The sequence below is a fragment of the Tauraco erythrolophus genome, chromosome 8 (genome assembly GCF_009769465.1).
Source record: "Tauraco erythrolophus isolate bTauEry1 chromosome 8, bTauEry1.pri, whole genome shotgun sequence".
Classification (NCBI taxonomy): Eukaryota; Metazoa; Chordata; class Aves; order Musophagiformes; family Musophagidae; genus Tauraco; species Tauraco erythrolophus.
In genome coordinates this window covers 15240848-15254701 of record NC_141472.1, presented here as the reverse complement: position 1 = coordinate 15254701, position 13854 = coordinate 15240848, and the positions used below count along the sequence as shown (strand labels likewise).

At 36.8% G+C, this 13854-nt stretch overlaps 1 protein-coding gene across 1 annotated transcript in view; it reads left to right on the top strand.

The window, feature by feature from the left end:
- The window catches only part of ADAM23 (ADAM metallopeptidase domain 23), a 74957-nt gene that overhangs the window by 59198 nt on the left and 1905 nt on the right, over window positions 1-13854 (top strand). Inside the window, exons 19-24 of the mRNA XM_086615702.1 lie at window positions 1603-1653; window positions 2126-2189; window positions 3827-3932; window positions 5373-5492; window positions 6456-6624; window positions 6900-7011. Coding sequence (XP_086471828.1) covers window positions 1603-1653; window positions 2126-2189; window positions 3827-3932; window positions 5373-5492; window positions 6456-6624; window positions 6900-7011 — 622 coding nt within the window. The remainder of the gene's footprint in view (window positions 1-1602; window positions 1654-2125; window positions 2190-3826; window positions 3933-5372; window positions 5493-6455; window positions 6625-6899; window positions 7012-13854) is intronic.

Here is a 13854-nt window from a genome sequence, read left to right as displayed (position 1 = left end):
TTCTCTCCTGCCCACCTTGATACTCCTCAACCTACTCACCTCCTCCTGGAGCTCTCTCACTAAGCAGAGGAGTTCCTTTACCTGGGTGCGTCTCGCACAGGTGTGCTCACTGCTGCTGTCTGCTGCTGGCATAAGAGCGAGGCACATGTGTCAGCTCTGTCTGGGAAGCTGTGTCAGCTGTGGTGGGTGCAGAGCTTAGAGAGGCCTTGAATTTCTGCTCGGTAGATAACCATTGCACCCTGGTCAAGCTGGCAGAGTTCAGTGCTGCTCCTCCATGCCCTGCCATGCCACACCCTGCTTGCTGGTGCTCCCTAAGGGCTTCTGTTATGGGCTTCTATTACGCAGGTGGCAGTGGCAGCTTGGCCATTGCTTCTTGCCCCCTCAAGGTCTCGTCAGCCACTGTGACATGAGCTGCTAGCTCCTGGCGGCACTCTCGGCTCCCCCTGATGTTGCCCCCGTTCAGGAAACCCCTCTGTGCACCACATTACAGTGCTTCGCAGTGGATTGGATTGTGCTGGCTCTGGAGCTGCTCGCCTCAGCAACTGAATGCGATAATTTTAAAAGAAGTGGATCTTATGCATTCTCTTGAAAACATTTGGTCAATACTCAAAATTATAGGAATAAACAGAAACTCAAGGGTTGTTTTAACTTGAGTTCTTTTAGTCATCATTTTGTACATCTTCCATTTTGACAGCAACTTTGACGCTTTAGGTGGTATGTGCACCTTTTGAGTACTGAGTGTTTAGCTTAAGGTTATTTAAGAATTTCGTAACTCTACTGCAGTCATCTATGGCGTCAAATTCTCAGCTTTGAGTAAATAAGATTCAGGATAGATCACATCTCTCTGGGCATTGACTGTAATTATAGATGCTAATAAATTAACAGTAACTTTATGTTATCATCTAAGACATCCACACTTACAGATAAGTACCTATTGCTGAGATTTTATTGTAAATATTTTATTCTGTAGATGGGGCATTCTTAATGGGAAGGAGAAGGGCTTTATTAAGCTAGAAAGGCTGTCCTCAGAGTATTGGCTAATGTGGTACACTGCAGCAGCATACCCTTTCCAAATCTTCACAGGTCCCTTTTTTGATGAGGAAAAGCTTTGAGAATGGTCTGCTCCTAGTTTTAGTAATCTGAGGCTTCTGGACCTAATGACGTGTTCATATCGAAAAAGTTTCCAGTGCCAAGAGAACATGGCAATGTAAGCAATAGGCTGGTAGGCTATCACTACGGGCTTGCTTACCTTCTTAGTGGAACTGAAATGAATGCAGTGGCAGTGTTGCAAACATGGCCCAGTGTTAGCTACTGAATACCCTGTTACTGAACACATTCATTCTGCTTTTTATTTTGTCTCACCTCCGTAGTTTCTACTTGGAATATGCAGAAAGTTAGGATCAAGCCTTGTATTTCATGGCTGAAGATGTTGATTTTTTTCATTTGTATTCGTAGCTATAAAGATTCTTGCACTAATTATGTTATCTATCCCCTTTATATGTTGTGCAATTGTCTTCTAAAACCAGGAAAATTCCATATGCGATCCTTTGATGTATTGTTATTATAGTACACATGATAAAAAATAATTCTTTTTTTTTTCAGTGTCCACCAAATCTTCATAAACAAGATGGGTATGCCTGTGATTCAAATCAGGTATGCAATGTTTTAAAATCCCTGAACATCAGAAATCAACCAAATACAAGTTTGTTTTTTGTTTTTTTTAATCTTGTCTTCTATATATCTTCATAAATTTTGTCTTTTGGACATCAATGTTGCTTGTGCTTTCTGCAGTCTATGAATAGTAAAAATTTTTAGTTTGAGTAAAATCTGCTTGGTATCTTTACATTTTACATGCAGATCTTGTATTACACTCCATGTTAATAAGTTCTTTACAACAATGTAAATGTGAAGTAGAAAGCAGCTGCTGAAATGTCAGTATGTATTAGACACCAGCTGACTTGGAGAATCTGGACCAGAATGTGTACTCCATCTGCCTAAATTCATGAAAACTAGTATACACCCCAGTACGTGCGTGTGACGAATCAAAATGAGACATTTGTTGGGGGCGGTGAAGGACATGAAATAACGTTCAGTTCTGCTTGCTAACATGTTGTGTTTTGTTTAGGGCCGTTGCTATAATGGTGACTGCAAGACAAGAGATAATCAGTGCAAATATATCTGGGGATCTAGTAGGTTAACTTTAACTACCTTAAATGTATTTTATTTCTGGTTCATTCCTGCCTTTGTTTTGTGTTTTTATTTTTCGTTCTTGCCACTGAAAATTAAAGTTTTCTCCTCGGCAGAGTAGGCTGCAGTGAGAAACTGTGGCTTGATTGGCAAGTGAAACGTTGAGTTGAATGCCTGTTTGGGAGTGATCACAGTGAGATCGTTCTGACGTGATGTGGTTGCAGACATAGGTAGGGCAGCAAATGCTAGACTCTGGTGGAATTAGGCGAGAAAACATACAAAATATTAGCAACTTTGAGTTACTGTTAACGGGGGCAGGGAATGGATTTGAGGATTTTCTTAAAATAGTTCAAAACAGATGTTTTTGAGTTTTCGTGACAGTTGTCACTTCCATTACCCCAGCAGTGCTTCATGTGGAAGCTTCTCCACCTTGCCTCTCTTTGCTACACCATCCTATAGTCAGAAAAATTAGTACATTACTGTGAATTCAAATATATAGAGAGTACAAATTTAAGCCCAGAGGTACTGAGTAAAATAGAATTGCAGTTGCAATGGATTTTGCCTGCAGCTGAGAGGGGATAAATGCTGTGTGTAATGACTTAGAGAGTTCAGCAGAGCAGAACTATCAGGATGCACTTAAAGGTTTTCTTGTGCATTTTGTATGATCACAACTGCCACTGCTGACACTGCCTATTTGAGGCAGAAGAATCACTCCACTCTAGGGAAGGTGAGAGGGGAGGGATATAGTTTTACCATTTATTGTTTGTCTTGTACAATACAAAAAATGCTATATAAGTGTCGAATTGGATGGAGACATCATTTTCTTTGCCTTTTTGAGCTTTATGTTGCCACCTCGCATTTATTGATAATATTAAAGGCAGTAGATGTTTTTAACTCATTTCTTTGTATCTTACACGTTTATATTTTAAAATATTTGATTTGTCTGCTGCACAAGTGATTTTACTGAAACTACCCTGTCTTACTTTTTATCTTTATTTACCTATATTATCTCCCTCTGTGTAATTGTTGTGCTTTTCTTTTTTTTTTTTTAATTGATTTTTAGAAAAAACAAATGGGCTTGTGAGTAAATAATTGTGGTTTAAAACCTATTAGTTCAGATTTCTGCTCATAAAAAGCAGTACAAATTATACTCTGACTGTCCAACCTTGTTGTCTCTGTGAACTCCTAAGACATAAAATAAACATTGAGCTGATGTCAGAACATATGATATATATCATATATAAAATCTTTGATGTCCTGAAATACAGGAATAATTGCAGTGAAAACAACTAGATTAAAATATATATGCCACTGTTATGAAGTGAGCGAAATTAAGCCACAGATAAATTCAAACACAGAAGACAATGAAGACGCTGTGGAGATTGTTTTTTTAAAAAGTTCGGAGCAAATTTTGAACATTGAGCATTATTTTAGAAAAGCCATCTGTCGGTATTGCAGTTCAGTCTGGTAGATTCCCACTGTAGTCACTGGAAAATACCATCTGTGTACATACACATGTGGTTAGATTTACGTTTTGTATTACAAAAATATGGAGAACTGCTGCAATAAAATATGCAAGTTTTCAAGGCTTTCATGTTGCCAGTGGAAAGTACATTCCTTTTCCATTCTTCATCAACAGAGTCTTCAGGGTCTGACAAATTTTGTTATGAAAAGCTTAATACAGAAGGCACGAAAAAAGGAAACTGTGGGAAGGATGGAGACAGATGGATTCAGTGTAGCAAACAGTAAGTTCAGCTTGGTAGAGATTATTTGTATTTCAAAAAGGTTAATACTGGTTTAATATCGTCTACTTTTTCGTGAATGTTTCAGCAGCCATTGTTCTGCATTATTTGAATCCTCTTTCCCTCACAAGGTTTGCATCTTGAAAAAATTCTATTCTGACAAGTCCATGGGTGACTCAGCCATGCACTTGTAAAGAATTCCAGATTTTCAGAAGAATGTACTGTGACTTTAGTTCTTTCAGAGGAGCTGGGGGACAAGGCAGCAAAAAGTTACGAGTTCATAATATACAAATACCTTCAGACTTGGTAGAGATAAATTAGGCTGCAAATACACACACTGTTTTCGCTTGCGCTGGGATTGAGACCAGGCTTCGCTATTTCAAGTCTGTTCTAACCTTTGTTTTGACCAGAGAGGACCATTAGACATTTGGATGGCTGATACATTTGCATGTGATCATTACTAGATGGATATTTGATGAAATTTACTTTTCAAGTTAATAATCATTAGTAGATAGACTTAAATTTCTCCTGATTTACTCACTGTTTTGTAATTTTTAAGTATGCGTGTAAAAATTTCAGTCTTGGAATGGTGTTCTCCTTCTTTGACTATTTGATGTTTGTTAAGTGGCTTTTTTTAGTTTTGTGGGTTTTTTGGTTTTATTTGATTACATGATTCACTTTTCAGATAGGATCATAAGGAAAGGAGTCATTTAATGGATTTTTTTCTATATTTAGATGAGAATAGTGTTGTTCTGATATGTATGTAAAAAACCTCATTTGTATAAAAGCTTTTCTTGGTCAGTAGAGAGATGCAGAAAAGTGGTCTAGCTGAAGGACCATTTAAATTTTTTGCAATTTTAACAAATACAGTTCCTGGCATTCGTCCAGCTACTTTCTTTGACTTAGGACAATTAGAGTAGGAGATGGAAGTTTTAAGCTGATATCCTTCTATTGAAGATGGCGCATATAAAATAACATCAAATAAAGCAGATTCTTAACCAAAATTCAGTCACACACACTGCATGCTAACAATTGTTACTATGGTTTTGTTGTCCTGCAAGGGAAGTAAAATTCAATTAAAAACTCAAACTTCACATTAAAGTACGGCATCCAAGCTGCTAGAGAGAGGGAAATGTAATTTAGCCTGATATGACAAAGCTTCGTGCAGTTCGACTCCTCGATATTGTATATAGAGCACAGAGGAATTTTTTGTTCACATGAACGTTCTACCGGTGCATTAGCATGAACGATTACTTGTTTCTGCCTCTTGTCGTTTATATCAAATAATATTTTATTTTCAGACTTGCACTCTGAAAGTCTGTCATGTGGCTTCTGGTAATGTATTACTTAACGTGGTCAGCAGCATCATTGCCAGTCTTTCTTTTTTGTAAGTTTACTTCATGTTATTACAGTAACTTTTTTATTTATGTTTTCATTTTACAGTGATGTTTTCTGTGGCTTTTTGCTCTGTACTAATCTTACTAGAGTTCCACGAGTTGGTCAAGTTCAAGGAGAAATTATCCCAAATTCTTTTTATCATCAAGGACGAATAGTGGACTGCAGGTAAAAGATAATGCAGAGTTCCAATGTGATTTTGCTCTATCAAACCTAATTGAATTAAGATAAACATAAATGTAAAATTCTACAATTTTAGGTAATTTGGGGAAAAATCATTATTCTGAGTGGTATTTCTTTTGATTAAAAAAAAAAAAAAAAAAAGCCTAATATTACACATTTAAAGAGGGTGAAATGTGGATTATCCTCCTGATTACTCTATCTGATCTCCCCAGTAGCAGAACTTCACAGTCAGAGTTTAATGCTCAGCATTTCTGGGGGGAAAAACAAAGTCTGTAATTGCTAAACAGCCATATATTAAATATAATGTTTTTAAGTATTATGTCCTCAGAGAAACAGCTGTAGGGAAGTAAAGGCTGAGAGGGAGGAAGCTGAAGAGATGTGGCAGGATAAGATGTTAAGCTACAGTTCAGTTAAAGGGCAGGTAAATGGGTTTTTATTCTCCTGTGCACAGTCCTGGATTTGTATTTTAAAGACATTGGCAACATCACTGTCATGCTAAGAATATTCTCTTACATAGTTAGATCCTGAGTGAACAATGATTCTTAACTCTTTTGTTATTCCACTAGTATTTTTATTTAAATGTCATCACACAGAAAGTTAGTTTTTTAACATTTTTCTAGAAATAGTATTTCACAGCATTTGGAAAACAAACAAACAAATAAACACAGAAAAAAGCATGGCCTATCAAAGACTATTGAAAACCCCAAAAAGCTTAAGATGCCCTTTTTGAGTACTTAAGTCATTATCTAGAGCTCTTTTTAGTCTGACAACTGGAACACCTTGTCAGTGCTGTGGACAGACAGAAAAACTTTATAATTTTGTTCAGTCTGTCTGTGTGCTTAAATGAGAGAAAGGTGTGAGGCTTTTAGTATCTACACCGACATGTTTAATATTTGCAAAAGACTCCAGCCATAATACTAACAGTATCTTAAAACTTATTTCTCCTAGTGGTGCTCATGTTCTTTTAGATGACGATACAGATTTAGGTTATGTGGAGGATGGAGCCCCATGTGGACCTCACATGATGTGTCTGGACAAAAAGTGCCTACCAATTCAGTCCTTGAACATAAGCAGCTGTCCCATTGGTTCTAACGGAAAAGTCTGTTCCGGTCATGGGGTGAGTGTGTACTGGGAGTTAGCAGCTAAGCTTCTCCAGCCACCTCTGCTATATGGGATCTCAGTGTACCCTGTGGAGTTCTCTACCTGAAAGTGTTCCTAAGGCCTATTGATCTGAAAACACAAATGTTAGATTCATGGGAAGACTGCCATTCTGTGAAGCATTAATATAATATAATATATACTATACTGTGAATTAAATACCTAATTACATGTTAAATAAACTTAATAAAATGTACCTAAAACCCAGCTGCTGTCATTTATTTCCTTTTCCAGGTTTGTAGTAACGAAGCCACTTGCATTTGTAATTTCTCCTGGGCCGGGACGGACTGCAGTATTGATGATCCTATCAGGAATACCAGTAGCAAGAAGGATGAAGGACCCAAGGGTTTGTGTGATTTCAGTTTTGGTGTTCTTTCAAGTATTTATGACATTTTTCTGTTGATACATGGTAATAGAATTGGCATATAGAAAGAGAATACTACTGTGCAGTCCTGTTTAGACCCAGACAGTAAAATTCTGCTTTGTGTAGATGAAATAGGTCCTTCTGCTTTGAGAATTGATGAAACTTTTATTTTTCTCACCTAAATTTGAGGAAGATTTCAATAGCTAATGGTATGTACTTTCTGTTTTTTCCTTTGTCCTCTATTCTCTGTATTTTATGATCGTTTTCTTTGTGATTGGGATCTGACCAAGTGTAGCTCTTATTATTTATATGATAATTGAGTAATTATGTTTTACTAGAGATTTCCAGTTCCCTTTGTCATTCTCAGCTAATTCAGAGAGCTGTGGCATAAAAAGGGAAAAGTGGAATGTCCCTAGTGAAAAGAAGCTTTAGTTCCTTGAAATCAGATTTCAATGGGAGGAAAAAGATATAAGATTTTAAGGACTTAAATTATTCTTACCATCATTATTGCTTATGCTTATGTATTTAGTAGGTATTTCGACTGCATATGAAGTATAAATACAAAGAGGAGCTATTGAGGAAATAATTCATAAAAAAGGTTTTTTCAAAGAGGAAGAAAAGCGCTTGAGATTCTCTCTGACTTCTCTGCCAAAGAATGTGTTTGGATTGTGCTGTCCATTTTTTTTGTCTTTCCTGTCATCAGGACATTGTCCAACATCAGACTGTATTTATCCAGTGTTGTGCATTTACAGATAAATTTCCCAACAGACAACTGAGAAACCCAAACAAAATTCTTCTGCTATGTCCCAGTTCCAGGTGGTTCTGTCCTTTATACAAGGCTGATGGAAAGAAGATAGAGATGTTTAAAAATGTAGTCCTTAGAGCTCAGACTCCAATTCATCACTCTTTAAAATAGCCAAGGTTTCAAGGGAGGACAGGATTTTGGTATGTCCTTCCAGAATGGCTCTGCTTCTGTCTTGTATGCCTTATTCTTTTGCCCCGTAGCAGAATGGTTCCAGTAGACCTTTACCAAGAACTGTTAAAGAGATCATCTTAAAACAAGTTACCACTGTGAAGGGGACTCTCTAGAACAGTCTAGATTTGTACTATAGAATCTGTGCAGGTGCTTCCTGGACTCCTAACTCCACTGCTGTTCATTGTAGAGCTGCCTGGTTTGTACCCTGTCGAACAAAGCTACTTGTCATTCCATTTCCCATAAAAACCTTCCTACCTGTGGAACGCTGCTTACAGAGTCTTAAGAAAAAATAGTGTCGAACAGCACTATAGAGCTGGTTAGTTCTCTTTGGATAAGGGGAGCAGTATTTACAGTTGTGACACTGAGAGTACAGGAATTTTATCTTGCTCATTTCCAAATTCTGTAGCTAAGAAATAATTCCCTTCTCTGTAAAAGGTCTATAGGAAAGGCAACGCAGAAGGTACACTTACCTTGGTTAGAGTTTTGTAATTCAGATTAACTCATCTAATTCAGAATGAAAATACTTCTATGAAAATTAATACGTCGAAGCTGAAATATTCTGAGAAAAAGTCTTAAATGGATATTATGTGCACGGATATCTGTCAGTAGGTACAGACGTAAAGTTTAGTCTGCATTTTTCAGTGGAGTCCTCTGCAAAAAGGCAGAATATATTTTTGTACAAGGTAGCTCAATGATTTCAAAAGATGGGTTATTTTTACTTATGATGTTATAGTAATTTATTGATATTGAATCATCTAGAAATTAATTTAGGAGCCTGAACACTGACAGCTACTATAACCTCTTTTGGTGTGCTAATAGAGGAATTCCTTCGTGAGAAGATGTCAGAAGAATACAGAAGTAGTTTTCTGTATCGTAAAGATCCAATGTACTAGTTTCCATTAAGTTTTTTTCCCTTTATTACCAGTAGTTCCTATGTCATATGCCAGTTTACAAGCCTTGAGACAGAAACCAAAATACTGTTTTTCCTTGGCTCTAAATTTGAGTTTTGTTACGTTTCAGAAACAGAACACTCATGATGTCAAAATTCACCTAAAAGATTTAAGATTTTTCACACCATAAATCCAAGCATTTTTCTTACTACAGTTAGGTCATATATAGCTAGGAAGTGTTGCTATTTATTTATATATTGTTATGATAACTGACAATTGACTGCTACTCCTGCTGCTCTTTTCTTTTCAGACTTTCCATCATCCATCAATAGCTTTTGGCTCCATACTGTTATTTCAGGATTTAAAAAATCAGTGGTCCTTAATTATGTTGGTATTAATACATGAGTCTTTAATTACTCTAAACTCAGTAACCTACTGTATCCTGCACAGCATTGCTAGCAGTTTTGGGAAGACAAAGAGTTCTGCCTGTTAGCTTTTGGCTACTGCAGAAACTTTTAATTACTTCAGAGTGTGTTGGCTAGTAGTTTTGAAATCATTAGAACTCCACATGCACACAAGATTCTTCCTTTGCAATTTCATTTGCCGAATTAGGCCATTGTTTGACTAGTGGAATAGTGTGTGTTTGTTTTTTTAATATAAAACTTATGTCTCAATTGTGTGTGTGTGTTTGTGTATATTTATGAAACAGGAAAAAATTATGAAACCATTTCAAAACAGACTTTATTCAGCATGAAGACTATAAAGTTTTTGTCCCTTGGAAAAGTTCCCATTAGACAGGGAATTCAACTGCTTTCTTTTGATCAATGATGACACAGTGAATCTATCAAGCTTTTAATCTTTAACATAGGAAATGCATAGGTGTTTTTTCTCAAAAGAGTTCCCTTAAAAAATTAAAAATAAGCCCTCAATGTCTTAAGAGAACATACTGAAGTTTCCAGGGTGTTACCTGAAGCATGTTTCTAGGATAGGTTTTTCCTTTTAAAAGGAGTTACCTGTCTTTAGGTCATATAGATAAATAGTCTCCTATTGATAAATGCAGTAGCAAAGGAAAATATTGCTAACTAGTAAAGAAATTAATTAAAAAGTTCGGTTTTAGTTTGTTGTTTTTTTTTCTTTTCCTGTGATGGAACTGTTTCCAAACAAACAGTTTTCATTTGCTTAATTATATTATGGATACAGTAAGTTTCTGGTGATCAAAAGGAAGTTATCTTGTTGATGATTTATTTGCATTTTGGCTGTTTCAAATAAGCCTTAGGTTGTAGATGTTCCTTTTTTAAGTAAGTAACAGAATCACAAGCTAAAAGGAATGGTCTTACATTTACAGGAAGGCTTCTCATTGAAATATTTGCAAGCATTCAAAGAAAACCAAATATAGCTCATTTGAGAATTTTTAAAGCTACACTATTTGGTAAATAAAGGTTTGTTAGGAGGTTTGAATTGTTTATCCGATGATGGATTACAGCGTAAAATATTCCTTTGGGGAATTATTTCATGTTTTCGTTTCAGACATATATGTGATCATTTCCTTAAAAATCTTCACTTTTCCCTCCACACAGTGAGCATGGCCACTAACAGGCTAATAGGTGCAGTGGCAGGGACCATTCTGGCCTTGGGGGTGATTTTTGGAGGCACAGGGTGGGGAATAGAGTAAGCATTTTTCTTAGTTTGAGTTTTATGTCTGGTGCCTAGTGTGTGAGGTAACCGTATGCACCCGAGCCCTCTGTGTATTACCCATTAGCTTTGTCATGTGGTGACCGTATTTGTCACGTGATTTGACTGTGTCTGTGTCATGTGGTTTGCTCATGCAGTGTTGAACCCTCTCCTGTCTGGGGTAATGTGGGGCATAAAACAATAAGTTTGTGAATTTTTACATCGTCACAGTAAAATTAAATGTCTAAATGTTTCCATTACACCAAATTATAAAAATAATGGGGAAAAATGGAAGTTGGTGATTATTTTTGCAAAATAGACTATCATGGACTATATCATAAAATGCAGAAATTGTTTATTACAATTTGTGGGGCTTTCAGTCTAATTATAGGTCACACAATCTAGCTAAGATGAAAGCTGATGACAGTAGTATAGATAGCTAGTTTTACAGTAAAGCTTCACAATGTTCCATTGCTTAGGATTCTGTTACCTCAAGGCAGTAGAATGCCGAAGTATAGAATTCATATATAAAGAATATGTATGAGCAGTTTTTATTGTCTTTTCATAGCTTTAGGAAACTGTAATCTTAAGTGTTAGCCTACTACCTCAGTTGTAACAGTGGCTATTTGATTTATATACGTGTGTGTGTGTATATGTATATGTGAACATATAAAAATGACCATATAAGAAGTCTCTTCATTCTGCATTCACTGTGCAAACTACAGAATAAATTACTGTTATTCCGCTTTTCTGAGATTTCCAACTGTGTTTCTAATCCTATGCATTACCTGTGTTGTGTGACAGTGCCATCTCTCTGCAGGGGGAATCATAACAAGACAGTTTGTGATTCCTAATCAGGCTGTGTGAAAAAGCATTCGTATACAGTTCTAATCAAAGCTGCATAGGCAGTCTTCTGGTAGGCAGCATTTTGGGTGTCTGAGTTTGCAACCCTAGATACAACCTTTTTAGCTTTTGCTGAACTAGACTGTTACATGAGACTCATCTTGGATTCTCAGAAGAGTAGAGAACTTTGCACTCAGAGAGGACAACTAATAGAAAAACAAAGAGAAGGAAGAAGTTAATAGATCATCTATTTGAGAAAGATCAGCTCTGTGTTCTGCTGGTGGCTTTTACAGCTGTTTGCTAAAAGCTGAAAACTCTCTAGAGGTTTGGGACTCAGATTCTGGAGAAGAATATTTATTTGCCTACAGGTTGAGGACCATTTGCCTTTTGCTTATGTTCTACCTTGTACCCGTCTGGTTTTATCTCCCCTTACCTACTGTCTCAATCCACTCAGCTCTGACCAATGTCCCTGACCATTTGTTCTTGCCCCTGTATCCATGTGCTCTAATTCCAGGTTTTTTCCGTCTTTCCTCTCCTCTTATCACTCACTACCTGACTCATTTTTTTTGTTTCTATCCCTTCTTCTTTCCTGGATCATATCAGTCTTTCCTCTGTCCTCTGGTTCCTTCAGATACAAACATACATTCAAGGCAAGTTGCTGCTACTTTTTGTTGCTTGATTTAAAGAAAGCACATGGGGAACCTAATGCCCTGCAGGCTGTTACTGTCAGTGGCTGCAGGAGAAGGAAGTTGTGTTCATCACAGCCCTACGCCAGGTCCTGCCCCTTTCCTCCTTCCTGGCTGCTTCAACTTGCAAATTGCAAACTTTTCTTCAAAGTGCTAAAATAACTTTAGTTCCTTAACACTTTATGAATTTATTTTAGGAGTCATGGGGGACAAAATGGGTGAGTCTTTTTTCCAGATTTCATCCTAAAATGGATACTTAGCTTTGATAACTTAAAACAGAGGATTTGGCTGGCAAAGTGACAGGCAAGAAAAGAAAACTTCAAGCCACCACAATGTGGTGTTATCTGCAGGACAATCTGCAGTAAACTTGCCTCTTCTAGCAGAGTTTCAAAGCAATGTATATTAATGCTTCTAGAATCTGATGATAAAGATTTAGGGAATAGTCTGAAGTCCACTGAAGTTAAAGGTGTCGTTCTGTTTTAATACCTTCAGTAGCGTTTGTATCAGTCTTAAAAGATGACACGATAGCTGTGCCAAAGCAGATAGCACCTCATAGCACCTCGCAGGACAGGGTGGTGTGCCGGGCGGTTATGGTGCAGTTAGTTGCTGGAGCTTCCTCCTGCTAAATCTGCAGGTTATAGCAGTAGTGTGATGGAAGAAATAAGTATTGCATCTTCTGACAGTCTGGATGGAAAATGACCCCATCATATGATGGTTATTAGAACCTTCCTCTTCTGGTTTGCTTGTATTTATGTGGAGCATCTGAGTCCAGGGACTAGAGAAGCTTATTTAGCTGAAACATACTGATTTATATTTTTCTTCATAATTGTCACTAACTAAAGTGACTTGATGCAGAGTGGGCTTCATACTGCTAGCAAAATTCTAGTTTATTAATAATACAATTTCCTTGATAATGTTTAATTAAACATAAGACATATATCTTTAAAGTAAGGTATAACATGTAAAAGCAGTCCCATTGCAAGTACTTCTGTGCGCAGTCTGTTATGGTCTTGAAACGGCTTACCAATAATCCTCTTAAATCTCTGTATTTCCAAACTGGAATTCATTAATTGGAGGACTCCATTCTGGCAAACAAGTGGTTGCTGTTCAGTAATCATAAGTATTCCACCAGCTTTGTTTTTATATTGAAGTTAGAAACGAGGTTATAGTGGTGTTGACCGTCAGTGAAATTTTACCTTAAACATGGCCTTTTCAGTTTCTTTACTACGAAAAATGGCTATTATCTGCATTCATGGGAACTGCCACTCCCAGCATACTGTGAAACAGGTCAAAAATTCCAAAGGAGTGGACATGTCTTTATCCACAGCCATCTATCATGTACTCCGCTCTTGGGCTCTCTCTAGCAGGTACCCTAATTCTCACAGGCATTTGATTTTCAGGGTTTTTTTGTGTTAAAAATGAACATCACTGCTGTAGTCACTGATGCTTCATAAATATTGGGTCAGATCCGAAAAGTGTTTTTATCAGGACCCAATTATTATTTAACATAATATTAGTAACTTCTATTAACTGAACCTAATTGTTTTGTATATTATTCTGTTTAAATTTTCATTGAATTCTTCCATATTTATAGGAAATAAAACCAATACTGATTTTCTGTATTAAAAGAACAAACTGCTGTTCGTTGAATGGATATGCACTATGAAATAATTGTGTTTTGTTTTGTTTTGTTTTTTTTTCTCCAAACATTTAACAACCAGGAAACATAGTAAGAAGAGAGATATAAAAAAGTGGCGAT